The sequence below is a fragment of the Camarhynchus parvulus genome, chromosome 8, assembly GCF_901933205.1.
Source record: "Camarhynchus parvulus chromosome 8, STF_HiC, whole genome shotgun sequence".
Lineage (NCBI taxonomy): Eukaryota > Metazoa > Chordata > Aves > Passeriformes > Thraupidae > Camarhynchus > Camarhynchus parvulus.
This window is the reverse complement of record NC_044578.1, coordinates 19417618-19444341: the sequence shown is the minus strand read 5'-3', so window position 1 is coordinate 19444341 and position 26724 is coordinate 19417618. Positions and strand designations below refer to the sequence as shown.

At 40.7% G+C, this 26724-nt stretch overlaps 1 protein-coding gene across 1 annotated transcript; it reads right to left on the bottom strand.

Moving 5' to 3' along the window:
* Positions 1–2298: 2298 nt before the first annotated feature.
* Positions 2299–26312, bottom strand: LOC115906212 (pancreatic alpha-amylase). The gene is made up of 15 exons (XM_030953268.1): positions 26282–26312; positions 25015–25137; positions 24513–24824; positions 22787–22893; positions 21377–21501; positions 7054–7272; positions 6312–6458; positions 5932–6129; positions 4413–4643; positions 3893–4026; positions 3685–3807; positions 3474–3573; positions 3079–3200; positions 2848–2969; positions 2299–2597 (listed from the first exon to the last, which is right to left on the bottom strand). Exons 6-15 carry the CDS (start codon positions 7222–7224, stop codon positions 2404–2406), a joined length of 1542 nt encoding a protein of 513 aa, XP_030809128.1. The 5' UTR covers positions 7225–7272; positions 21377–21501; positions 22787–22893; positions 24513–24824; positions 25015–25137; positions 26282–26312; the 3' UTR covers positions 2299–2403.
* Between the last annotated feature and the right edge of the window lie 412 nt (positions 26313–26724).

The following is a 26724-nucleotide window of genomic DNA, read 5'->3' as shown; positions in this document are numbered from 1 at the left end:
TACCTATCTATCTATCTATATATATATATATATGTATATCTAACTTAAATATGAGCAGTGAGCAGTTGTACGTGCAAGCAGCTGTTCACTTTGCTTTATTGTACTGCACTTCCATTAAATTCTGATCACTATAATGCTGAAAGCCCCATTTAGAAACAGACCTATGGTGGGGAAAAAAAACCCCAAAATGAAAAAAAAAAAGGAAGAGAGAAAGAAAAATAAATAGAAAAAAAAGATGAAAAAATGGACATAAGTGTAAATTTACAATGCATTTCTGGAATCAGAGACTAATTACATAGCTAAATTCATGGTTTGGCCAATGAAAGTGAGCACTGTTTCTAAAAGAAAATGAAATATTGCATTGTGCCAAAAAATTCTAAAATGTTACAATTCAGCAGATCTGTTGTGCCATCCTGTTGTGTCCCAGCAAATATCTTACCTTAAATTTGATCATTTCATAACAGAATTTCAAGTTTTCATTGAGCACCAGAATAAAAAAATTAAGGCCTTAGTGTCATCACTTCACAGAGAAGAGTAGCAATAGAAATTGTAAAAATTAAGATAAACATTTCCTAGTACTAACATTCTCTTGAAAACTTAGAGATCAGCAGTAAGGTTGACTGTAACTCTGGGTTTAGTGAGTAATCTGAAAGATCTGGTGTTGCTCTGGATGACACTTGCTTTCTTCATCATCTTTGTGCTCAAATGATAAGGCAATGTATGAAAATCCTGAAGTAAAAGGAACAAAAACCAAGGTCTGAATGCAATTTAGGTCCTTTCAAAGCAGAGAACACTTGGCCCACAAAGTTTTTCTTACCCCTAAAGAAAGTGTCTCATGATTTCTTTTTTGCCACGTTCTCTTTCACGTCACTGTGAAATGCAGAGCTACGTGAACCTACATTAAGCAAAACTCTCACTGCAGCCCAACATCCTTGGGAAGTGGATCCACATCTGTTCACAGGCACAGACAACCCTCTCCATATTCAGCCTGTTGATTTATGGACACCTCAAATCCCTGTGTGGCATTTCAGTCCTTTGCCACAGAAGCTCTGGGGCTTGGAGGTGGAGTTGCAATTTGACATGTGAACCAATTATTCCATTTGGGATTGGGCAATGTCTGAATAACAGAGGATAGAATCCCAGTTCCTGAGGGGTAGAGCTGAGTGCAGGGCTGAAGGCAGCGACTGTCAATTTCAGAGGGGCCCGAGGGCTCCCTGACCGCCCCTGTGGCCCAATAACCAGTTTGCCAAGGCCATGAACACCCTGGCACATGGGTATCCAGGGCTTTGGCACCTCTCCACTGATGCAGGGGCTGAGTGCATGGATCCAGGAGATGCTGGCCACAGCCAAGGAGGGAGACAGATGGGAGGTGCAGTGCTGGGCCAGGGACACTCCCCACACCCTGACTGCCCTGACAGACACTAGGAGCCCTTGGGCACACTGAGAGACAGTATCCACCACCAACACCACAGAAAGGAAACTTAAAACTGCACCGTGACCTCAAACTGGAACAGCCTCCTTCCATTTTCCCCCCCGGAACTGGATGCAGTCACCACTTTTGGCCGAGCAGAGATTCTGCCTTACAGCAAGGTCTGCACACTTGCTTTTACCTCAGCATTTTCTCACAGCTGAAAAGAGATTTGGGAAAGCTGCCAAACCTGTACTGTGTTTGCATATTTCTTTGAGATATTAGAGAATAAGGGTGCCTAACACACCAGAGGCAGGAATTTGCCGTGCCTCAGCCAGTGGCACAAGGTGGAAGCAATGCCTGGATACATTGTGTGTTCTCAGGCACCTTCAATACCCACACAGGGAGTGTTCGCTTGCCTCAAACCACTGGGGCAAACCATGCAAGAGCTCAGGTTTTGCTTTGTCCAGGCACAAGCTGACTGTGAAGCAGGAGACCTGCTGGTTTCACTGATGCCACAGGCTGAAATAACTGATTGGCACAGCCCAGCTTCCCCCAGTGACCCAGACCCCAGGCTTGGTTTGTCATAAGGAAGGGATAAACTGTACGTAGGCACTGCTCATAGCTGCCAGCACACAAGGTGGCTGCTCTGGGATACAAGTGGGTGTGCATGGATCAGCCCTGGAAATCCTGCACTTTAGCTTAGCCATTTTAGCTGGCTTGGATTCCTTTTTTTTTTTTTTTTCCTCTCCAGTGTTTTTGTTACACAGGAACTGGAGTGCTGCATTGCCTTAAAACCTATCACTGCATTGCCACTAGTTATGAGGGGATAAAGTTACATCTAATTCACTAATTCATTAAGGGAAAAACATTACTCTTCAATATGAAAGCCATTTATTGTTCAATACAGAGTCACTCATGCTCAAAAAGCAGGGAATAACATGTGGGGGAAACAGTAATACACAGATCAAACAGAGGAGGTTATTTCTCCCGAATTATAACTTGGCATCAACATGAATTGCAATAAATGGATCTTCAGCATCAGTATTAATCTGGAAATTAGCCTTTCCATCACCAGAAACAACCACCTGCTTTCCAGTACATTTGTTGTTCTCCTTTTGTCCAGAAATAACATCACAGTAGGTACCAGCAGGCAGTCCAGTTTGCACATCGACACTCATATTCCTATGAGAAAATAAACACGATTTATGCATTCTTTTTAAAACAGGTATCTCAAAAGGTGTGTAAGATTTCTGAACATGATCTTACTCCCCTAATTGAAGGGCATTGTAAAGCATGAGCTTTCTGATTCCACCCCTCCTCCACCCATTTTAGCTCTCTGGACCCAGCATGCACTCAAATAACTCATGTTGGATTGCTGATGAGGGATGCTATTGCTCTCTCTGGGGACACTGTTTGTGCCTTTGTGCCACCAACTTTGTCATTATTGAAGATGATGAAGCCTTTATTACCACGGCCAAAAGCCACTTGATTGCTGCCATTGTCCCACCAGTTGGAGAAAGGCTCACCATCCACCACGTTACGGAAGATAACCATGTTCCTGAAAACACAAGCCATGTCTGCCACTGCACCTGCAACACTTCTAAAGCCACATGGAGCAGGAAGCAAAAGCAACTGCTTTTACTTCTTGTTTCTCCCCAGTGCCCTACCTGATCTGACGCCAGCGATGTTCACAAACCCAGTCGTTGCCACAGGTCGTGTCCGCATTGATTGTAACGGCCTTTGTGGAGCCATCTGCGTTACTTGGGGGCCCATACCAGTCATTGACGTCCTGTCATTATAAAGAAGGGTTTTTTTCTTTAAAAAAAGAAAGGTTCATATCTTCTGACTGAAAATGCAGAGAGTCCCTCTGGAGAACAAAGCTAAAGGGAGCATCAAAGTTTCACCAGGTGCATCCAGCCAGGACACGGAAATCTCTCAACAACCTGAAATGCACTGGACTACTTCTCTGGCCCTGCTCTCACTCTTAATCCCCATGGATGGATCTTCAGCATTAATTTAATTAAATTAATTTAATTAATTAATTTAATTAATTAAAGCTCACCTTTCCATTTTGAAAATATCTTGGCCAGCGAAAACTTGACATCACACGCGTGAAGCCATACGGATGGGCAAGCATGAAACCAACTGCCATTTTATAGAGCCTGTTTGGTGGACAAACAAGGAATGAGACATGGAAGGAGGAACCTGACCGAGAACACACTGACAAACAAGCAAAAGCAAGAAGCATCACCCACACAAGAGCAATTCCTTACCTGGCGTCCCAGAAGGTCAGAATAGAAGCTCCACCAGCCCCGTGTCCTCTCTGGTTGTCGTGGTTATCCACAAAGACCAGGGCTCTGTCAGAAGGCATAAAGCCCCAGCCTTCTCCCCAGTTCCTAAACAAAGACACAGACTTGAAGCTACCCTGTCAATTGGTGTAACCAGTGAATCCTGGATAAGTTGCAGCACCCCCATCCTTACTTTAAGTAGGCCATCTTTTCTCCATCCCACTTGCGGAGCACTGTCCCCAGTTTGGCACCGTACTTGAATTCTGTCACTCGGCCATTTCCAAAGTACTCGCTGCCTTTGATGGGCTCTCCACCCAAGTCAATTACCTGGTACAAGAAAGAAAACCTACAGCCCTTCTTGTCTCACAAAGACCAACAATGCAATTTACAGAACTTAACAGGAGTTTTTGCTTTACACTGGGAAGAAAGTAATTATTTATTTTTGTTGTGTAGAGCAACACAAATTTAAATAAGACATGAGGGACACATGTAAAAACATGACTGATGAAAGGAAAGCTAAAGTTGATTGACAATCTGTTGTGGAGGCATTTTTAAGAATCCAAACTGCCTTTGTCTGCAAGGCTGCACTAAGTAAATTGTGAGCTCCTTCCTAGGGTAAGTTGGGTGAAGATGTATTGTTGCTCCTCTGAAGGAGGAGGCAAAAGAGATACAAAAGACAAAGGCAAACATAAAGGACAAAATGTGCACATTACCTCCTGATAAATGAAAGGTTTAGTTCCTTCAGAAAACCATTGAGTGTTTAGATTATGCAGCTTGTCCAGAAATGCTTTTATGTCCCCAGGCCACATGTGCTTGGCAGCATCAATACGGAATCCTGCTACACCAATGTCAATGAGACGGTTCATGTACTCTGCAATCGTTGAGCGCACATAGTCCTTCTCCAGGGCCAGATCCAGAAGGCCGCTCACGCGGCAGTCCCGGACCTGTGCAACAGAAAAGAATAAAAGATTTCTGTCTATTAAAACAAAGGAGGGGTGGAGGTGGGGTGGTGGTTAATGAGGTTGTACTGGATTGGGAGAAGGGAGGGAGTGATCTCTGGAGTAAAGGTTTTGTCTTCACAAGTCACTGTTGCACATGATAAAGCTCTACTGTCCTGGAGACAGCTGGACACCTGCCTTCCAGTGGGAAGTGGTGAATAAATGCTTGTTTTACTTTGCTTATGTATGTGGCTTTCTCTTTACCTATTAAACTGTCTTTATCTCAATCCATGAGTTTCCTCAGTTTTACTCTTCCAGTTCTCTGCCCCATCCCACTGAAAGTAGGAGGCTGAGTGGTGTTTAGCTGCCAGCTGAGTTAAACCACAAGTCCTCTTTGGTGCCCAACATGGGACTCAAAGGGTTCGAATTAACAACGGCTATGATTAATGTGCTAGATGGAATTTACAGCTGTTACCGTAGTTTGGCTGATAATTGTCAGGCTCCTGTGCTTGCCATGGGCTCACTGTGCATTAGAGTCTAGGGCTTATCAGCGGCTGCTTTGTGCCTTGCCTGCAGCTGCAGCCTGTGCTGCTGATCCCCTCACCCTGGGACATTCTGACCCCGGCACTGGCCATGGCCTGGGCTGGCACCTGAGGGACTGCAGGGTCTGGGTAAGTCTAAGCCAGAGCAGGGGGAAGGGGAGGAGTTCATTGCAACGTTAAACATGATGGTCTGGTCCAAAGGAACTGGGAGTGGACGTTGTCATGGAAATACCTTTAACTTCTTGTAATCCAGGATTTGAGATATGTGCTATAGGGATTACCACAGAAGAAGCCACCAGAACCCATGAAGGACAAGTGCTACATGAAGCAGTGCAAGTGCAGAAACATTACAATGTGTTGCTGCAAAGTGGCTGAAGGCAGAGCTTGAGAAAGAACTGCTACATATCCTAACTACAAAAACCAGTCAGTTGTGTAACTACAGCACCACCTTGCACTACTGTCAGTTTTCCAAGAGGGCCCCTTATCATGATCAGCTGAGTTTATAAGCTACAAAAATGAACTCACACTGAGCTGAGTACACTGGGCTCACTTCTGGAGCAAACATCTGCACGCAGGTTCTTGATTCCTCAGTTCTTAGAATATTTTCGGCCACACATACCTATGGTCACTACTTCATTCACTTGTCAAGTGACTAAGCACAGGTTCTGTGAGACCCTACACCATTTGATTTTACTGTAGAGTTACCAGAACATGTCAAAAAAAAATTTGAAATTTTTTCCAGGGGAAGTTACCTGATAAATATCACCATAATTTTCAATTTCTCCACTTCCAGTGTGACATTTGCCGTCATTGAAATCCCAGCCAGAGTATGGGACAGCTGGAAAATCTTCGGTTCCAGTATTAAAATAGCTTCCACAGGTAGAATGTGTGCCTGAGCCACCTGCAGCCCCACACATATGGTTGACGACAGCATCCACATAGATACGAACCTGGAAAAGCAATATGTGCATTTCAGTGTGTTTGCAGCAAACGTGAATTAATAGTCACTAATCACTGCTAAGTTATTTTCCTTTTCAGTTTCTTCTCAGTTTACACATCTTTTGAGGACAGCAGCAGCTTCCCTCAGCTGACACAGCACTTGCTACATCAGACAGAATTTCAAGGCACTTACTCCAACATTGTTGCATCTCTTCACCATGTCTTTGAATTGCTCTTCATTTCCTGATCGGGTGCAGATCTTGTAGCTAATGGGCTGGTATCTTTCCCACCAGGGTCTGTTTGGGTTAGTAATGACAATATTTTCATTTGGAGGTGAAACCTGCAGATGAAATTATGTACTTTGATAAGAAATCAAATGGTTTTACTTCAACATTTTAAGGGCAAAATCTGTGCTCAGGACCTCTGCCCTCAGAGGAAAGTTAGTACCCAACCCAGTCTCTCTCCCACAGCAGAAGTTCAGATCTATGAGATGTCTGTCTTGCACATTGGCAAGAAAGACATTTTGGTTTGTTCTTGTGAGTTGCCCGGGTCCAGCATGGGCCTGCTTTCCAGGACATGGGCATGGAAGGGCTGAAGCCAATGGAATTATTTTTACCTGTAACAGTGACAGCCTTAGGAATGCCAAACCTCACAGCTTCCATACTTCCTTTAGAACAAGGTAAAGAGCTTTACCTTCTGCTCAGCTTTCAGGGGAAGCCTTTCAGCATGCCCCTTTGTAACTGATCTGCTAGACATACACCATCATTCATCCCTACAGGGTCCTGCAGACTTAGGGTTGCTTCTAAAAGCCCTTACTACTTCCTACCCTCCCTCCTCAGCTGCAAACTGTCTCAAACTCAGGCATTATTAAATAAGCAACTTATTAATCAAATATTACTATGCCATTTTCCTACTACTCACAGGAAACAACTCACCTGAACTCCTCCAAATCCATTAGGAGCTAAGTAGCGTTCACACTCCTCAGCAATATCCTGCCAGCGCCATTCAAAGAGATGCACAATAGAGGTTCTCTTTGGGACAGTGTTGGGGTTGTACTGCCCCCAACAAAGCCCTGCAGCTGCGAGGAGGAGGAGAAGGATCTTCATGGTGCCTTCAGTGTAAGGCTGTGGTCTCTTCACCGGCTATTTATGTGCCTGCAAGATGACAAAGTTCCTGTAGCAGGTGCCAAAATTCACATGGATCAATGCTATCAGTTATTATTTAGGTAGATAGCTCAGTATCATTCCCTTGGTTGGTTTTTTTCTCCTGAATAACCCAACAGCTGAAGATAAAATACCTTTTCACATGATTATATGCCGTCAGAAACCAAGTGGTCCATGAGCAGTGCACCCAAATCCAGAAGTACACTCTTTCCAATCACATAAACAAAGATACTTTATCAAAAGTATTCCAAAATGTGGAAAATCAGACAGCTGCAGAAGCTGAGCTGGGTCGTGCCACCATCCTCTTGGCCCTGAGTGAGATAAACTCCCAAGGATAAGAGGCAAGGACAAGAGTTAAGACATCGTGTCTGGACACTGAGTGCTCTGGCAAAAGAAAGTAACAAGGACATTGCTGGTGACAGAATGATAACCAAGAAGATTGTGTTACTAAGGGAACAGGGCAAAGGAGTCTGAGTGGAAAATTTTGGACAGAATTTAGAGACCTATAAATACTGGTAAACTGATGCAACAGAGACCTTTGCTTGCACAGCATGGTCCATGTCCCTCAAACCCCACAAATGGTGTCCCATGTGAGGAATGACAATTCCCTATCTGGCCGTTCTGGGGATGCCCCACAGAACAGAAGTGCTGCTGAAAGGAAGAAGGAGCCAGCCAGCATCCATCCCTTCAGGTTTTGATGGTGAGCTTTGGGACAGGGGCAGTAATATGTCTTCAGGAGAAAAACATGTCTTTGAACTTATGTCTAAAATTTTAGAGAAGCCCAGAAAAACAGTTGCTTCTCATTCTCTTAAGTTGATTTTACACTGGGCAGAATGACACTTTAAAGGCCAGCATGGCTTTCTCAGTGGAACTGTGGGATGAACAGGGCAATGAGAGGTGATAAGATCCCAGCTGGTTTTATGCCTGTTTTTCCAAGAGAGGCGTTCCCTGTCTGTCCATCTCTGTCCCCGTCCAGGAGCCTTTGGCCACAGTTCCTGTGCCCTGCCCTGCTGAGGAGGGCAGGCAGAGAGGAGCTGTGCTGGGCACCTGGCACCCAGACAAGGCCAGCCCCCCACAGCTACACAGGCATACACACAACCTGAGACTGCAAAAAAAATGGCGATTCCGAAAAAAATATTTTTAAAAAAAAAAAAGTAAAAAAAAAAAAAAGGGTTGGGGGTGGGATAGTGTTTTTCCGCACAACTAGCCTTTTTTTTTTTTTTTTTTTTTTTTTTTTTATAAAAATAAAAAAAAAAAAAAAAAACAAAAAAAAATAAATTTTTTCTTTTTAAATTTGTGAATATAAAAGTTTTTGATAATTTAAAATCCATAATTTTTGTTTTTTTTTTTTTTTTTTTTTTTTTTTTTGAATTTATATATTTTTTTTTTTTTTAATAGTTTTTTTTTTTTTCTTTAATTTTATTTAAAAAAAATAAATTTTTATTAAAATTTATAAAAAAAAAAAATATAAAAAACAAATTATTACTAAAATTAAAAAAAAAAAAAAAAAAAATTTTTTTGAAGCTGTTCTTATGTTCTTCTCCCTAGATGCAGATGTGAACTGCTTTGAGTAAAGACTTCTGCAAAAAGGGGAAAGTATACTGAGAAGAGATTTGAGCTATCTAATTCAGGTTTATATTTATAGCTCTTTCTGTTTTTCTGTGCTACATAGTTAGAATGGTGGGTTTAGTTTCAGTTGTGGAATTTATTTTCCTGTGCTTTGAGAGCAGCATCTGGAATTAAGAAGGATATTTCAGTTTAGGAATTACTGCTAAAAATAGGTGATCTTATTTACTTGCATATGCATTATTTCTGTTTTCTGATTCCATAAGTCATTTCCTACTTTTATATTTAGAAGTGCAGTGGTTTGATCCACATTGTTGGGAGTCCTAGCCAAGAGCTCCATTAGACTTCCACACATGACACCATTGTACTGATGATCTTCTCAAAGTGATTTCAAGAGAACAGCATTCTTTCATGTGAGCTAATTATTTTTCACCATTTGCCATTTCTATGAACTCCTACAAACACATTTTATTTTTTGCAGCAGTTCTTCCATCTTCTTATCAGAAATGTTAATACAAGAAGGCTGTACTGATTGCAGGAGACAAGGCAATACTCAACCATCTCCCTTCTGTACAGAAGTGCTAAAGGCACAGCTCCATTCAGGTGATCCCTATTTGTCAAAACCAGAGGAGGAATGAAAACAGGTTATACAATTCATAACAGCTTGCAAGCGAGGTCAGTGCCAGTCAATTCCAGCAGAAAAGAGCTTTGGAACTAGCTTAATATCTGCCTTTCCCACTTTTAGACATGCATGTAGCACACTTCTGCCAGTCAGAGATCTGGATCCTATTTTCAAGATGTAAGCAAGGAAATTACACTCTCTGAGAGGTAAGGAGTACATAAAGCTTGTTTTTCCCTCACTGAAATGGCATCTGCCACTCACACTGGGGTCTGATTGGGAAATGCCTACATGACACTGCGATTCCAACTTCACTGGGATATTGTTCCATCCACAGCAGGCTCTGAGGTGAGGGATAATTCACCTTCATTTTAAAAGTAAGCTTCATTTTTGCAAACTCATTAGCAATTATACCAAACTGAGCTCCTGTCACATAACTGTGCTCTCATTTTGAACATGTTTTCACTCATTTACTTGCACGTAGGCTTGTACAAAATCACCAGGTTGCACTATTTCTGCTGAATACATAGGATAATACTTATTTTACTTCCAGGTGTAAGCTTAGTGTCACCTTCAAAAACACCTGATACTGCCTTCCAATAAAAGATATTATATACTTATATAGGCAACAAGTACCTGAAGTTTAAAACTCCTTAGGAGAAGAACTTGCCATTAAAACTTGCTGAAAACGCTGTGCCACTGTGCCCAGCCCATGCTCACACAGCTGCAGTGTCCCTGCAGTAACACATTCTCATGGGGCAGCACCACAGAAAATCCTCCGGCTTTCTTCAGGCTTAACCAGAGACCAGCCTTTGCTTCCAAGAGACTCACAGCAGTGGTTAAAAACCACTTGTTTTTTTTCTTCTTCTACCCCATGACCAGGCAGTTTGGACCCTTGTTTCACCAATAGTCCCACTGATATCCAGGTACTGTGTGAAGTATTTCTTCAGTGTCGGTAAGATCAGCAGTAAGTATATATACATGGATTTATTCTGGTCTTAAAACTATTGGTATACAACTGTAAGGACTAAAATTCATACAAGAGGCTTCATCACCGTAATTTCCATTTTAAAAACATATATATTTACCAAACTGAGGACACTTATCTTTTAACAGACTCCTATTCTGAGTGATTTTTTTTAAACTTCTTTGTGTCTCAACTCTATTTTTAATGGACATACATCTACTTCTCTGCAAGAATTTCATTGGTGAGAATTTCATTATTCTTGCAGAAGAAGCTTCCCTGCTGCAAAGAGAATTTCCTTTGATAACTTTAAAAGTCTTTTAGAGATTTATTGATCTGAATTACAGCAGCTCACTTATCACTAAGGTTTTCTGTCAATCATGGAAAAGGATAACAAATTTCATATAGGAATGAAGTGGACTTCCCACTTTTACTGCTAAATAGAAAAGCTCAAACAATCATTAATATCTGATGTGTACATCTACACTTTATATATTGTGCCAAAGTCAGCCTAGAGATTGGAATCAGGTCTTATTTAAAAGGAGAAGTATAAGAGAATGAGAGGAGACTATTTTAAGCCAAACAGCAAAACATAAGGATATTTACTAGTGGCTAAATTCTTTCCACTGCAGAATGTCTATAAAATTTACTTTACAGCTCTGCTTCATTTAAGACACAACTATAAATGGTTTTATTTCCCCCTAGGACCTGCTCGTTGTAACCTAATTAGAGTTTTTATCTAGCACGTTATTATTTTGGTTCTACTGAATATGAGCATGACTGCTTTGAAAGGCTTTCAAGTGCACACTCTCCTAAGTCCACTTTCTTCCCCTAAATTTTATGAAACAAATTATTTTCATGTTTATATTATGATATTTCAGTATTAATTATCCCCCCAAGACAAACATTCTTTTTCTAGATAAAAAACTCCGGGCCTAACCAACTTGTTTATACATTTAAGACAGTTATTTTTGTAGTGAAGTTTTAATAAAATCTATGCAGTGAAGCATTGCCTTCATCTGTCTGCTTCCAGAATGATCTGGAAGAGGTCTGTAAGTGAAAGATCATCTCTTAGTAATCCTTTTTTCCTATAAATATTTGTCAGACCAGGCTACCTTAGGCAAGGCCACTCTGTGGAGTTTCATGGTGTCCCAGTGTTACCCACAGAGTGCTCCCTGCGCCCAAAGCTCCCACGGGCTGGGGCTGGGCACTCTGCCTCAAGCAGAGCCCTTTGGGAGCAGGCTGGAATCCCACTAGTCCCATTAATTACTGCCTGGATTGAAGTCTGAGCATTCAATATAGCTCAGATCAGAAAGCCACCGGGAAAGCTGCAATTTAAATTTACTGTTCATCAAAGGAGAATGTGCAGATGGCATACTCTGTCTAGGGGATCACTGGAATTTCCTACTCTTAGCTCCTTGATTTAGGAGAAAGAAAAACTGCCTTTTTAGTTACTAAAGTAGCCTTTATATCTGCTATAGGGATATAGCAGCGAGATGAAATGGTGGAACAAATGGAAGCAAGGCACTGTTGAACACAGCCTTGAGAACATGGCAGTCAGGAGGCCATAAAAAGCTTTTGACAATCTGAATGACAAATGAAAGTTTGGAAATACGGAAACTTTGACTGCTATGGTTTGATTCCTGTCATAGAAAAAGAATTTGTAATGAACCTGATATCTCAATTGCTTCACATAGTGGGAAAAAGTACCCCAAACAAACCCCAACCTCATATTCAGCACAATGTTTGGACCAGAAAGTTGCAAAAATGAAAGCTGGGGGAGTGGGAAATGAATGATTTTCTTCATGAGAGAGCTGCCTCCTGCTACTGTAACAACAGTGATGAAGCTGCTTTGGTGCTACTTCCAAGAGCTGTGCTGAGGCAGAGCCCCACTGTCCCCGTGTGGCTGTAGTCAGGTGTTGTTGGGGGGCTTTGGTTTGCAGAGGTGTTATTTCTGGTGGTGTTGTGGTTTTTTGATGGTTTTTTTTTCTTTTGCCTCATTTTTTATTGTTGGGTTTTGGTTTGTAGGTTTTTAAAATTTTTATTGTTTGCTTGGTTTGTGGTTTTTATTTTTCTTTTTCCACACGTAGCCCCTTTGTAAATCAATTCATCAGTGTAGAAAATACACCACAAAGCCTGCATGGGGTTCATGAAATCTCCTAGTAATGTTTCTGATACCCCCAGATGGACAGAACCAAATAGCAGATCCTTATTTACATTTTGCATATGCATTAGTTAGTGGAGAAAACTTGTCTGTTCTGAAAGAAGCACATCTGTCAAACACTGCATTTACTGCAGAGCATTCTTCTAACTTATTACTTATTCCAGAACTTTAGCCCAGAAATAAACCAAAGCAAAGCAAAGCAAAGCAAACCAAGATGGCATTTTCCTTTCTGCTTATTCAGCAATAATTTTGGCAAGAGAAACTTTACGTTAATATTTTAAAGTGGAAGAGCTTGGGATTTGTACCTCTAAGATTCAATTAAGGGAGAGCTTGGCATTTTATTCCACACCCAACCCCCCACTCCTCCTCAATCCTCTAAGTGCAGTGACCTTTCTTGGATTTCACAAAGAGTATATAATAAATTATTACTCCTCTCTTATAACTCCTGAGATTTTTCTCTCTCCCCGCACTTTCAGTAAAATTCTTCTGATGTATTTTGTGAAGAAGTGGCCTGAAGAAGTGCTTGATTTAGGGACAGATGAAGTCATAAATCTTCATTCATCAAGGATAGGCATGAAGTAGTTCTACTGAAGACAACTGTCATGATTTCCTAGAGGAAGGAGACAGGGGAATTTGAGAGAGGAGTGAGATCTACAATTAGGAGGTTCAGTGAGAGCCTGAGAAGAACGGTAGGAAAGGAAGGGCAAAATCAACTGGAAACCTGAAGAGAAAATGGAATAGAAAATCAAAAACAGAAATATACAAATAAAATCTAATAAATATTAATTACCACTGCATAATGAGAAGAAGGCCCACACACCAGGATCAGTTCCAGGATTGCCAGGCAGGTCCACAGCACTGCAACAGTCCCAGGTGAAGTCTGAAGGTTGAGTCCCAAATCAAGGAGCTCAGTGGCCAAGGGCAGGTGAGACCAGCACTGATCTAGCCCAGCACCCCTCCAGCAGTGCTGCCCATGCCACTGAAAGCCAAAGCTCAGCTTAAAAACAGCTCCTGGGCCCATGGACAGGGGGGTGAGTGGAGGCTCCAGCTGAGGCTGGTCAAGGCCCTTTAAAGCCTGTTGGTGCTTACACCAAGAGGACACAAGCACAGTGACCTCAGCATTCTGTAAAGCCTTTAAAATGTAACATCTACCTTCAGGATATGAAAATTCGCTTGATAACTAATTGTTACATTTGGCACAAGTAAGTACCCCACCAGGCAATTTAAATTTAGTTGGTGTGCAGCAAGAATGCTTCAAAGCAGCTAAAAAAATGGAGCACATATCAAATGACACTGCTATAGAGACGACACTAGTAACTGGAACTACATACAAGTGCATGTTTCAGTCACCTGTTTTCTTTTGTGGCCTCTCTGTGAACATTACAAGTATGCCTGCTCTGCTGTGTTCCCTGTGCCAGCCCAGGGCTCCTACTGTCCCACCACATGGGGTTTCTGCTTGCTGGTCTGACTGTGAGCTGACCCCACAAGAGCAGGATTCTTTCCCTTTCTTTAACGTGTACCTGAGATGCTGCTGCTTTTCCCTGCCCTAGAGATTTATAACACAGAGCACTTTTTAGTAGCTTTTCTTCCTGCATTGGCTTTAGGGATCATGGAGTTAGTCTTTGTGAATAACACCTCAAATAGATACCTATGAACATTAATACTTATTGTCATTTTGAATTCAGGGTTTGCAGAGTGCCTAAGTTGGGTGTCTACATGTTAAAAAGGCACTTAGGATATGTGAAAAATAGATATTTTGTGTCAAATTTCTTTGACATTGAGAAGGCCTCAGGAATAGCAAACTAAAAGTTTCATTAAAATTTTACCAAAAAGTTCATTATTTTATGAAACCTTTCTTCTTTTTTTCACTTTGAGTAAGCCCTAAGAATGTGAAACCAAAAGTTTCACCAAAAGCTTTCTATTCTAAGTATAGAAATTTTTTCTCTTCTTTTTCCTTCAATACTAATAAATGTCATATTGCTGCATGCTGAATCAACTATAAGTATTTCCTGTGAGTTGAATTTTATTTCCGAAGTTGCTGACCTGACTTCTGTGTACGACTGCATCAGAGAACCATCTGGGAGACATCTGTGAAGCTGTAACATCTCCCAGACAGGGAACATATCCCACAGTTCAAATGCAAGAAGCTGAGGTAACCTTCCACTGCTATGCAAGTGTTCTTTAATAAACAGTAAGCAGTAAATAATAAAACATTGAGCAAGTTGCTTGGATTCTGTCCATAACAGCGCAGAAGACACACCTATTATTTTGGTGACCTTGTATTTGAATACAATAAACAATAGCTCAACATTTGTTGCATATCTGTCTCACTTTTTTGTAGTCACTGCTTTTAGCTATCCCAACACGCTTCAAGATATTAGTATTTCAGAAAGCAACCATACAATTTTAACATATTTATTCTAACATGTTTACTGGTTCTCCAGCTGTATTTTTAGAATTTATAGTAGTCTTAGTTTCTATCTATCTATCTATCTATCTATCTATCTATCTATCTATCTATCTATCTATCTGTCTGAGCAATGCATACACAATACATAATACAAGAAAAAAAACCAACAAAACTGCCTCAGTTAAAATATAGTCTCCATAAATGCTGAGTTTTAGCAAAGTAGTCAATGGAAAATGAGTCTCTGATAATTATATTTCTACTTTATACCCCAACTCTCGGTAGACAAATTCATGCCTTTTCACTCTAAATCCATTTATTTGACTTGTTTTATTCTAGTATTATGGAAGTTCTCTAGTTGGAAAACCAGACAAGGTGTCCTACACTGCAGACAGTGTAAAGCTCAGAATAAGTTATAATTTTCAAATCCCAACTCTAGGTTTCAAGTTAAGAAAATGTTCTTTTTTCCTTGAGTATATTGTTTATATTGTTTATTAACATGGACCAAAACACAGTTTTTCTGCATTTAAATCCCTTACCATTGAAGAAGAAAAATTTCCAGTGATTATCACTGAACTGCAGTAATTGTCTCCTGAACTGTACTGCAAAATAAAACTGTCATTGGCACTTAACACTGTGGTTCTAAGGAACATCAGGAATGGCTTTGCCAGCTATGGATGTTACCATCAAACACGTAATTTTTTTAAGTACAATATGACACATAATATAGCCATGTTTCCTTAGCTATCAAGATATGGAAATGAGTCACAGGAATTGTTTTAGTAATTGTATTTCTGTATGATTAAATAAAAGTAAAACCAAAATTAAGATATTTTAAATAGTTTGATATATAAAAGCACTTCTTTTATTACTTGGAATGTGCATACTGAAAATTCATTCAATGATGAGAGAAATAAAAGTAATTCACTGAGGCCTAATAATAGTGAAGTAAAAATGGTGTGTAGTTCTGTATTATTTTACAGCTGGTATTACAGTAAATCAGAGTAAAGCAGGAGTCTAGAAAGCTTTATAGCTTGTGTTGATGCTGCATCACTAGAAAACAGGGGAACAGACAGTATTTGATTTTCACCTTACTGATAATCTCTTCTGCCTCCTGGTTACCATTTAGCTGGAAAGTGTGAGTACAGGAGTGGGACGTGATCAGCCTTCAGCCCCAGCACTGCAATGTCCTGGCCATTCACTAGACTGACCAATCTCCCAGGGTTTTCTTAATTACCTTGGACAGCTGTGCTTTCCATGATCGTTAGATTGCGCTAAGCCACTCTTCTCTGCAGTGTCTAGTACAGGCTGTACTTGTAAAATTTATTTTTAAAACACTCAGAAAATGGCCTCTGCTCTTGTTATTCGGCAAAATCACGCTAGAGATAACAAGTCATCTGAAGTTTGCAATAGGTCTTTATCTTGCTTTAATATAGGATTGAATTGCCACTGAACTTGGCTGCTTTTGCATCAAAAATCCAGTAATACAATATATTCTAGTCCATGCAGGAAAAAAGTTGGTTTTCCCTTCCTCTGTGCTGCAGGCATCCAGAATTGACAGGATATTGGGTTTGTGAGCTTGCCTAGAGTAATGTCACATCTGAGAACTGAGGAAGGCATCAGGAAGCAGTTATCTGAGTGAAACCATACATAAAAGATATCATTTTCTAAAATGTAGCATCAGCTGAAAATCTGCTAAGAAAGTTGCATCTTGCTGATGATTCTCTTTTGCTGACCAGGTACATAGCAACAAAGATCAAAGATGTCTCAGCAATCTGGAAAGAGCTCCTGCAAATAAAACTCATCCATCAAATCCAACACAGTTTAAAGCAGCTGGCTCTGAGACAAGTATCTGCACAAGGTACAAGACAGCAGGAAATCAGTGCCTTAGAGGTGCAAGACAAGTAGTGCTATGGCAGTGAGTTTGTCACAGGCACACTGAGTGTGAGCCAGGGCCATGGACAGGCAGCAGAGCCTGGTGCTGCCACTGTTTATCTTGTTCACATAGAAACAGGAAAGTGCCTCTGACCTGTAAGGTCTGCTCCTAGTCCTTGCATCTTTACTCCCTTTTCAGACCTTCTCTTCTCCAGCTTGCTCACCTTGCCAGGTTGTGAGACCAGGTCTGAAATGAGGCCATGGTCCCACCACTGGAATTGCACAGGGCAGAGGCCCATTTATGGGCTGGGAGACTGAAGCTGCTCAGCCTCATCCACTGTCTATTGAAATATAATAGTTTCCTTCCATCAATTTTAGTGAATTTTTGAAAACTTGTATGTAATTTAAATATGCTGAAGCAATACTTCCTTTTCCATTGTTTCTCTAGAACCTGTCACAGGCAGTTCCAGCCTGCAGGAATTGCTCAGAGACAAGTCAGCACTATCATGTAAAGGGAGCTTCAACTCGAAGCTCCCCATACTGAATATTCATTAGAATGTCCAGTCTAATTCACAGATCAAGATAGTATGAACACATTGAATAAAACTTTGGGGAAGTCCTACCAAAAAAAGTTTATTATGAACATTTTTTTGTATTTCTTTTTCTAATAAATTTTACCTTATCTTTAATATGTCTACCAGGGTGCAGTGAGGTTTCTTTTCTCTTTAAAATTAATTATGTGATAATATTGTAATCTCAGTGGGAATGTATATATGTGCATTAACTTGTCTTTTGTTCAGAATTGAGTGTTTAATCTGTAAAGTGGTAAAGTTTCTGCTTTAATGTTTATCCTGATGGCTTTACACCTTTTGAACCAGCAGGTGATTGTAAATGAAGTGAATTTTTTTTCTGATAAACCTAATTTACCTGCTAAGAAACCTGCTCTATTTAGCAGTGTTTTAATAGTTTAGTGGATCTTACTGACCCTTATTTAAACCCACTCTACCACTGAAAATGGCTTTAAAGAATTTACAGAAAAGAAACAGAATATATTCTAATTTTACTATGTGCTATTATTGCAAAAACTTTTTTTCCATTGGAAAAACTGGCAAAGAGTAACTGATGGAACATCAAAGCATTTCTCATTAAAGATATTGCCAGTGTCACCCAGCCTGTGCCAAACAGGCCAGCAGGACAATGTCCCATAGCAGCATCGCAGGCTTGTCCTAACCCAAAAAGAGACCTCTTGTACCCCTTGGGTCTCAGCCCTGCTTACGGCAGCTGCTGGCACTGCTGGTACCTGGCACAAAGGATTGAAAGCCCAAAGGGGAGGAATGCACAGCAAGTGGGAAGAGAATGCCACAGCAATGTGGTCCAGTTTTGAGACCTTCCAGCCATTTCCTCAGTGAACAGCAGGTCTCCATTCTACTCTGTACAATCCTGCAATATTTGTTTGACCTCATTTAGTCCTTGAAGTTTATCATCCATCAGTATCTGGGATATGATCCTTACCAAGGACATATACAAGAGTCATGTACACAGATGACTCATGTTCATCCAGATTGACAAAACTCAAAGATCTGCTGTTAAAACTAAATGATAAAAGTTTTGAGAGGGAAAGCATTATCATCTGACATTCATGATGCATTTAGAACATCAGCATCTCTGCAGTCATCTGAGTGGGTGACATAAAAATGCTTCTCTCTGTCCCTTTTGTTTTATCAAAGAAATCATTGTTATTTCCCATCAGGAAGGCTTTCACTCCATTACAGACAATCATACAGAAATGTATGTTGTAATTTATATATTCCAACTCCCTCAATTTAAGGGTCATATCACATGTATGTATACATATCATATGTGTGCAGGAGAACAATCAGTCCTGTTAGGGAAAAGTGTCATAATCCTCACATTTTATAATATGCAACTGAAGTAGAGTTGGTCTTTGAGAATGGCAGAAAATAATATTGCTGTCAAAATGACAAAAGAGAAATTATATTTCTTATCTAGACCATGTGGACTGACAAACTGTCAGAATTAGTTTTTCTAGTCCACAGAAAAAGAAAATAATACCTGCATTTTCTGATCTTGAATTACCTCCTTATCTGTGAATTTTGGTTATATCAAATCAGGACATAAATGACTGCATTCATTATGATGAACCAAACTTTTTTCTTTTGCATTTTAACATGTTCTAGGAAATTTATTACAGTCCTAATTTTCCTATAGTTGGCATGGTTTGAATATCTGATGACAGTTAAGTGTGTAGATAGATTTACATTGATAAAATATTCTTATTATTGGTAAATAATCTACCCCTTTCTTCCACATAGGAAATATGCTTAGGATAAGGCATATTTCCACTGAAATACATTGTCTTTTTTTTATGTCAGCATAACTACAAGCATTACATGGAAAAGAGAAGCGAGGACTTTGGTTGTGTAAATAACAAAGACCTGATATGCATCCCAAACCTGTGTCTTTTCATAGTTTACTTGGCAAAATTACCTCAAGAGGCAGGAAAATGTAAGCCTGTATTCTTGAGACTTTCTTCAGATGTTTGTCTATTTAAGGTATTATGAAAACCTAACATATAATTTGGAAACTGTAAATGCAATTTCCTACTAGCAATTTGGCAAGCTAACTGTGGCATCTATTGGCAAAGCAAAATGTGCAAGAAGGGGCAAATAAAAGCAAAATGCAGAAGGTAAGTTGATGAGTATGTGAGGGGATCACAAGCCAGTTATGGACCAACACCAAGCTTTTGCTTTAATTAGGGCTCTGTACAAAACAGGATTATGATGATCATAAGGGCTTTGTAATTATTATATGGGGGGAAAATGGCCATTGTGCATACTAGGATTTGAATTCTAAGCTCTGGAATTTCCTCCATGGTTTATATGAAGTGGAAAGCAAACATGGAGGAGCACACCATGATGCCCTGTGTGCCAGGGTTGCCTGCAGTGTGTCTGACAGGGCTGCAGCACCAGGACCTGCCAGGAGAACAAGCCACCAGAAAGGGTGACACAGCCAGGAGGGCATTGCTACTCTTGCCTACAGACTGTTTAATAAAGCCTGCAGAGGATGTGAGCAATGGAAAACATCTGTGTCCACTGACACAGTGAGACTGCTCTGCTGTTTAAAATAAGTATCTCAGACTGTGAAAACACCAGGGAATTATGTGAAAAAATACTCTCACTAAGGAATAGCTTGCATTGTTAGAGGCAGACTTTCAGATAATTTTCACCTACACTTAGGTATCCATCTCAGGTACTTACACTGGGAGCTGAAGACTCTGGGTAGGAAACAAAAATAAGAAGTCACTTTTATAGGACAGATCACACTGTAATGTCATAGGGAAACTAACATCTGAATTGGCATCTGAGTAAGGTGATTAAAACAAGCTGACTATGACTGATGTTGGGCACACTGGCCAGAGCCAGAAATATGCTGCATATAAATACAGAGAGGAATGAGAATTCCCCAGAATTTTGAAATAGATTAATTTAGGATGTGTACACATATTGCAATGCACAAAGTGTGTTAGTCAAGTGTGTATAAGGATTATGCAATTCTTACAAAAGCAGCTGTTGAGAGAAAGGCTCAGGAAGGTACATAACATATTTTGAGTTAGGCTCCCCCACTTTTTCAGAGTAAAACCTGATTTATCAATTCCAGCATGTACCGTAGAGAACCAAGAGTCTCCTGACAAAGCTGAGCTTATAAAGAGCACGCAAGCAGAGCCTCCTGGACACAGGGATAATCTTTAAGTTGTTTGTGTAACAAAAAGAATGAAAATAAGCCCCATATGTGTTAATATTTTACTGAATATGAACACTGAGTCAATAGAAAGTTGTAATAGAAGATATAGCAGCAATCCCTAACTATGAACTATTGCAGTAGAGAAAAACATTACATTTGTCACATACTATCCCCTCTTTCTGACTGTTTTCTGACTGTGGATTATCTCAGACCACTGGCCAGGCACAGTACATGAGGATTGAGACACTGAGATGTCCAGAGGCTGTCAGCAAGCGGTGCTGTTTCACTGAAACTCTTATCCCTGGGTGGTACCTTGCAAAAGCCACTAAAATCCATGCAAATCACCACATGAGAAAATGTCCCTCCCAACAACACAGTGACTGCCCCACCCATCCTCCTAAGTGCCCCACATCAAAGAAATTCCATTTATGTCATCTAAAAAAGTCCTGCAGCTGTCACTAAGAGCTGGATCAGACGCAGTGCCCAGCTAAGGAAATTCATGCAGAGATTAGTAAGAGATATTCTTTAGCCTGGATCATATTTGTAGCTGTTAACATAATCGTATTTTCTGACCCCAAACCACTTGTGTGGAATTTCAGCAGTGCCAGAGCACAGCTATGCCCCAGCTTTCCTGCTCTGCCCAGCTGGCACCACACTCCAGCCATGGGCAGAGCTCCAGTCAGTGTGGGCACAGCAGCTCTGAAGGATTGCCACACATTACACTCATTTAATGCATACCCGTGCTACTGCTGCAGCAGAAGTGGGAGCAAGGAAATTCTTGTTTCTGTAGTTCTCTTCATGCTCAATTTGGGTTGAACAACAGCAAGGGCCACAGCACTGCTCCATTCCTGACAGGAGTTAATCTGGGCAGGGAGGACACCAGCACCTCATTAAAACAATGACTTTTTTTAAAGTTCTTTTCACAAAACTATCATTTTATTATGAAGCAGCTCACACTCTACAACATGTATCACTTAGAAACTGTGAATAGAATATAGTCTCTTTATTTTAGATATTCTCTGAGCTGACGTCTTCATCAGACAACTAAGACATATTCGTAGAAGCAAATGTATGATTTTGTAGTAGATGTGTTCTGTAAGATTTCACTGCTTATTTAACACTTAATAGTCCACTCTATACAACCAGTGCATTACAATCTCTGTATTTTTGCTTCAGAATGATCTTTGAGCTTTTAGAAAACACTTACTTCTCTTTGTTTTCTCCCCATCTTCGGGGCATTTCCTCTGCTTGAGGAGAGGTCTGTTATTTTTCTGTTAGGTGGCTGAAGAGGGGCACAGCCACCCCCACATGTCCAAAGGGCAAACCCACAGCCTTCTCTGTGCTCAGATGTCACTGCCTTTGGGACTACAACTTCAGTAATCATGCCATGAAATCAAAGGAACAGTTTTGTCTCTTGTTTGAGCAGCAGAGTAATGAAATTGTTTGCATTTTCCATGATTACCAAGAGCTATTTACGCCTCATTTCCACTAATACATTTATTAGTTATTAATCAAAAATAAGTAATAATTTGAAGCACTCATAAGATTCCATTGCATTTTAAAACAGGCCTCAGGCAATTCCTCAGTGCTTCCTTGACTCCATTTACATACTTTTCCAATGGCCAAAGAGTACAAGAAATGTCTAACAAGAGGAGACCAATTGTTCCATCTTGTTCACCACTTTGCACCCTGCTAATGACAGGTTTCAAAGGAAAAGTTGCAAGCAATATAAGACATAATGCTCTAATAAACACTCCTGTCTCTGTGCAAGGGAAGAAACATATTCCTCAAAGCCTCAGGATTGACAGATCTTATTATAAGTTTTGTCCTAGCTACTGCAAATGTTATTCCTGTGGAGTGTGATTTTTAATCTGCTTTTGCATCTGTCAGAATAGAAGCCCATGCCAAGCAGTCTCATAAGTTAATTATATGTTAGACACAAGTGTTTATTAGCCTTTCCCATATCTAAAAATCAAAGGGCAGATTCTCCTTCTAGGCTGTTAACTACAAGGATTGTAAGCAGATATAGAGCAAAGGCAACTTCATTTCTTCAGAGACAGAAACAGCTGGAGTAATTCATCATTAGCCAAACTCATGTTAAGGAAGCCCCACTAACTCATACACTCAGGATCACATTAATGAACTCACCTTCAGATTTCATTTACTGATCTTTCCAGTCTACCAGGAAGGACTGTATAGATGACTGGAGGATTAATCCGACTTTTCTTGAGTTGACTCCTGAATGGGGTGTACATCTGCCAAGAGCAAATATTACATACAGTTATTTTTGAATTTCTGAATGTGTTTGCACTGGGAACTGACAACTCTGACATTTTCTGTGGCTTAAAGAAAGAGAAAATATTTAAAACTCTGTGAGTTTGCACGAGATATATTGTTTCTGTCACAAATTTCTTGCATAAATATGTACTTTGTATGAGATTGTAGTAGGACTATTAATGTTTGCTTTTGGCCTTCCCATATCTATTGAATATCTGTGTGTTTTTACCAGCCTCAGGTGATCTGTATCTTCCAAAACTGCAAACTAGGAATGTTTCAGTGTTGGTTTTCTTTCTTTCTTTTTTTAAAAGGACATCTTTTCAGTATTTTGGGTTCATCTAAGCAGTTCCATTCTGTTTTGAGTCTTCAGAAAAAATATGCAAGGATAGTCCTAATGGAGCATGAAAGACAAGAATAAGGTTCCACTTTTCAGCAGACTTGGGCGGGTCATGTGAATTCAGGGGTGTACAAAGACTGTTCCTCTTGGCTTTTCTGGCACTGCAGTTACAGAGGTGGAAGGTGCTACAGCCACGTGTTGCTCTTGCAGTGCAATAATGGCGTCATTGAGAAGTGAACTGAAATTTATATCCATGTGCCAGTTTTACAGCCTTACTGTAAGCTTAGTAAGCACTGCTGCCTCCTTTGACCTCTCTGGGGGATCTTCTCTGGATATAAAAGGAGCTTACAGAGTCTAGGCTATGAAAACTCAGGGCATTGTTTATAAATTATTTATCATGTCACTAACAACATCTACTTCACTGTTTGCATCCTCATGCACTGAGGCTGGCAGCTCATGGGAGGCTTGATCTCATTAGGGCAGGTTGTCCTAGCAAAAGTCATTGTTAACATCTGCCCAAACTACCCATGGGAATAGCTTCTTTCTTCCTGTTCTTACAATGGAAATACTGCTATTCCCTAAAAGGTTGTTGGTTTAGCAGCACGTTTCAGCATGATGATAGAAGCAGGCAGCATGATGAGTCATTCAGGGGCAAGACAAGCTTCCCATCTGGGAAAGACAAATTCACTAAAAAGCATCACAGAAATGTGTTCTCCAATCATGAGGCATTCAGTGCGATCACAGCCTAGAAAGTACTTGGCAGGGATATTAAACCCTGAGTCTTCTTCAGGGCATTTTGCTATTGATCATATTCACCTGATTTATTAACGTCTGTTTGGAATACCATCATTTACTTGTGATAGCTCTCTCCTGATACTAGAAGTCACATAGGTGAAAGAAAGAATCCATTTTAAATATCTTCGATATCAAATCAAATATAGTGTCTGATGGCATTAACACTACCTTCCACATACAGAGTTAACCACACAGCACCATTTCTAATACCCAGGGTATTTTTTTTTTCTGTTTACTTTAAGCTTCAACTAATTCAGCTGAACCAAAGAGAAGACTCTTAAATCATTATCTTTCCTTTATGGAGAAGGAAGAAACCAGGTGTGTGAACTCCATGGCTCATCACTGTCAACCAAATTACTCTGAAACTCCAGCAGTTAACTCCTTATTTATGGGGATTTTAAAATATCGGGGCGGGGGATATTTTAAAAAGTTTTTTAATATTAGAAAATCAAAGATGCCATTTACCTCCGGCCTTGGCAGGTGCGATTAGGCTGTAAGTACTTCGCAGTTCCGAGAGCCGCCCCGCGCCGCGCCGCGTCACCACGGCTCGGCATTCCCGAGGGAGCGCGGCCGTGCTGCGGCGTCGCTGGCCGCCAGGGGGCGCTGCTGGCCGGCAGATGCCGCCCTCGCGCCGGGCGCCCCGCGGGAGGGGGCGGGGGCCGGGGCGCTCCCAGCCCTTCCAGCCCTTCCAGCATATCCAGTCTTTCCAGCACATCCAGCGCTCCCAGCACATCCAGCCCTTCCAGCACAGCCAGCCGCCGCACCGGGACCTCGTCACTGCGGGTGTTCGAATATAAAGAGGGAAAAGCTGCTTACTGCAGCGCTGGCCCGGTGTCCGAGCGCAGGGACACAGGCAGGGTGCGGGGACACAAGGCAGGGTACTGGGATGCGCTCCCGGAGGTTTGTGCTGGGTACTCTTCCAGTTTATCATATTTCCGATGAAATCTGCAGTTTTGCAGGATCTTACCTCCGCAGGAGCCGGCCAGCTGCTGCCCTCGGTGTGAATGCGGCCCTGGAGCCAGGAGCATCCCGCTCTGGAGGCACGGAAGAAGCGGGGAGGGGAGGGGGGAGAGCAAAAAGCGACTGGGGGCTGCGGGAACAAAGAGCTCATCTTTAGGGCTTCATGCAGCTGAAGAGGAGGTGGCGGGGACCTCCTTTACCATTAACATTACTAAACTATTTTAACACTAAAGGCAATCTGTCATTTTGAGTAAATTCTCTTCTGCTTCTATAAACACAGCCGTAATCAATTAAAGACCTACTTGTGAAGGAGCCATTGTGTGCAGCCCCATTCAGACATTGCTGAGTTGTCTTTTAGACAGCCTGTGGGGAAACACTGGTAAGGTGATGGGAAAGTTCAAAGTGCCTAACTTTTCAATGTGGATTTTGTTATTGAGACTTTTTTCTCTCTCTTTTTTTTCCATATTGCTTATCACAGCCAGGGTGAAAAATGGATGATATCTCTCTCTGCATTTAACATTCATAATGTCTTCTGCTTGGGAGGTTTTGCAAGTATTTAAAATTATTCTCTAATGTAATTCCTTGGAGGACTTCTGCATGGCAGCAAATCAGTTATTAATCTGAAAGTATTGAAAGCAACAAACAAATCCTATAGAGACTGTACATCCATATATACATATTTATAATTATGCACATGGGCTCAGTTCCTAACACATCACACACCAGTCCAATACAATTCTGTGCAGTGAAATAGAACCTCATTTACAACAGTTTGAAGATGAGAATTGCTGATACAAGCCCTTCAAGAACTCAGAGTTCCATTTCATATTGAGAGAAACAGTCCAAAAGTTCACTCCAATGACTCTGGGTTTTTATTATCTTTCTATTGCACTGGATCACCTGTGTCTTACGAGTCTGTGAATGTCACTAATCTTTGAAGAAGCAACCAAAATAAACAAGGAAACTTAAACTTAACCTACGTTATTTTATTCTCTTTCATTTTTCTGAATGAAGGAAAAGGGAAGGTTAAACACAAGACTGTGTATAAGGAGACAAATTTTTTACCCTTGTTTTATTAGGTTGTTTCCTCCCCCAGCATGGATTCCAGGGACATGAGAATAGAAAAAATGAAATACAATTTGAGTTTAAAAATTTGCCATTTTTTTGTGTTTGCATTAGAAATAAATGTAAAGAAATTTTACGAATGGTCTCTATTAAAACAAACAAAAAAATTAAGAGTAGATATTTAGAGATACTTGTGAAAAGAATCCCACCTGTAGAAGCTGGATTTCACGGGGCTTTCTGATGTAGTTGCTTTTGGATCCCTTGTCAATCTTCACTGCACAGTCAGGGGGAAGAGCCTCACAGGAAAATTATATTTGTATCACACTCTCGAAATTCATAAGCACACTGCCTGGGGATTTAAGAATGACAGTGCCTCATTCCAAGGAAAATCACCTAAAATTACCATTAGGCCTTGCAGTCTTTTGACATGGTGTAAATTATTTTGAAGAGACAGAAAAAAAAAAAAAAGAAAGTGTGAAGATCATAAAGAAATTATCTTCCTTGACAATGACAATGTAGTGAAAAATCATAGATTATGAGAAATGTACTTTCCTTAGGGTGCCTAAGGAAAATGAACAGTAGCTTTTTCTAGGGCAGTGGGAGCAGACTGAAGCTCAGTCCTGTGCTACAGCAGTGCTAGCCAGCAAACCTT

What these genes read in the sequence shown, in the direction of transcription:
- LOC115906212 (XM_030953268.1), bottom strand. Translation starts at nt 7,224, where the DNA reads ATGAAGATCCTTCTCCTCCTCCTCGCAGCTGCAGGGCTTTGTTGGGGG. An exon ending in GATATTTTCAAAATGGAAAG is followed by an intron (nt 3,201 to 3,473) that starts GTGAGCTTTAAT and finishes TTATAATGACAG; the next exon opens with GACGTCAATGACTGGTATGG. An exon ending in CATCATCTTCAATAATGACA is followed by an intron (nt 2,598 to 2,847) that starts AAGTTGGTGGCA and finishes GTTTATTTTCTC; the next exon opens with ATAGGAATATGAGTGTCGAT.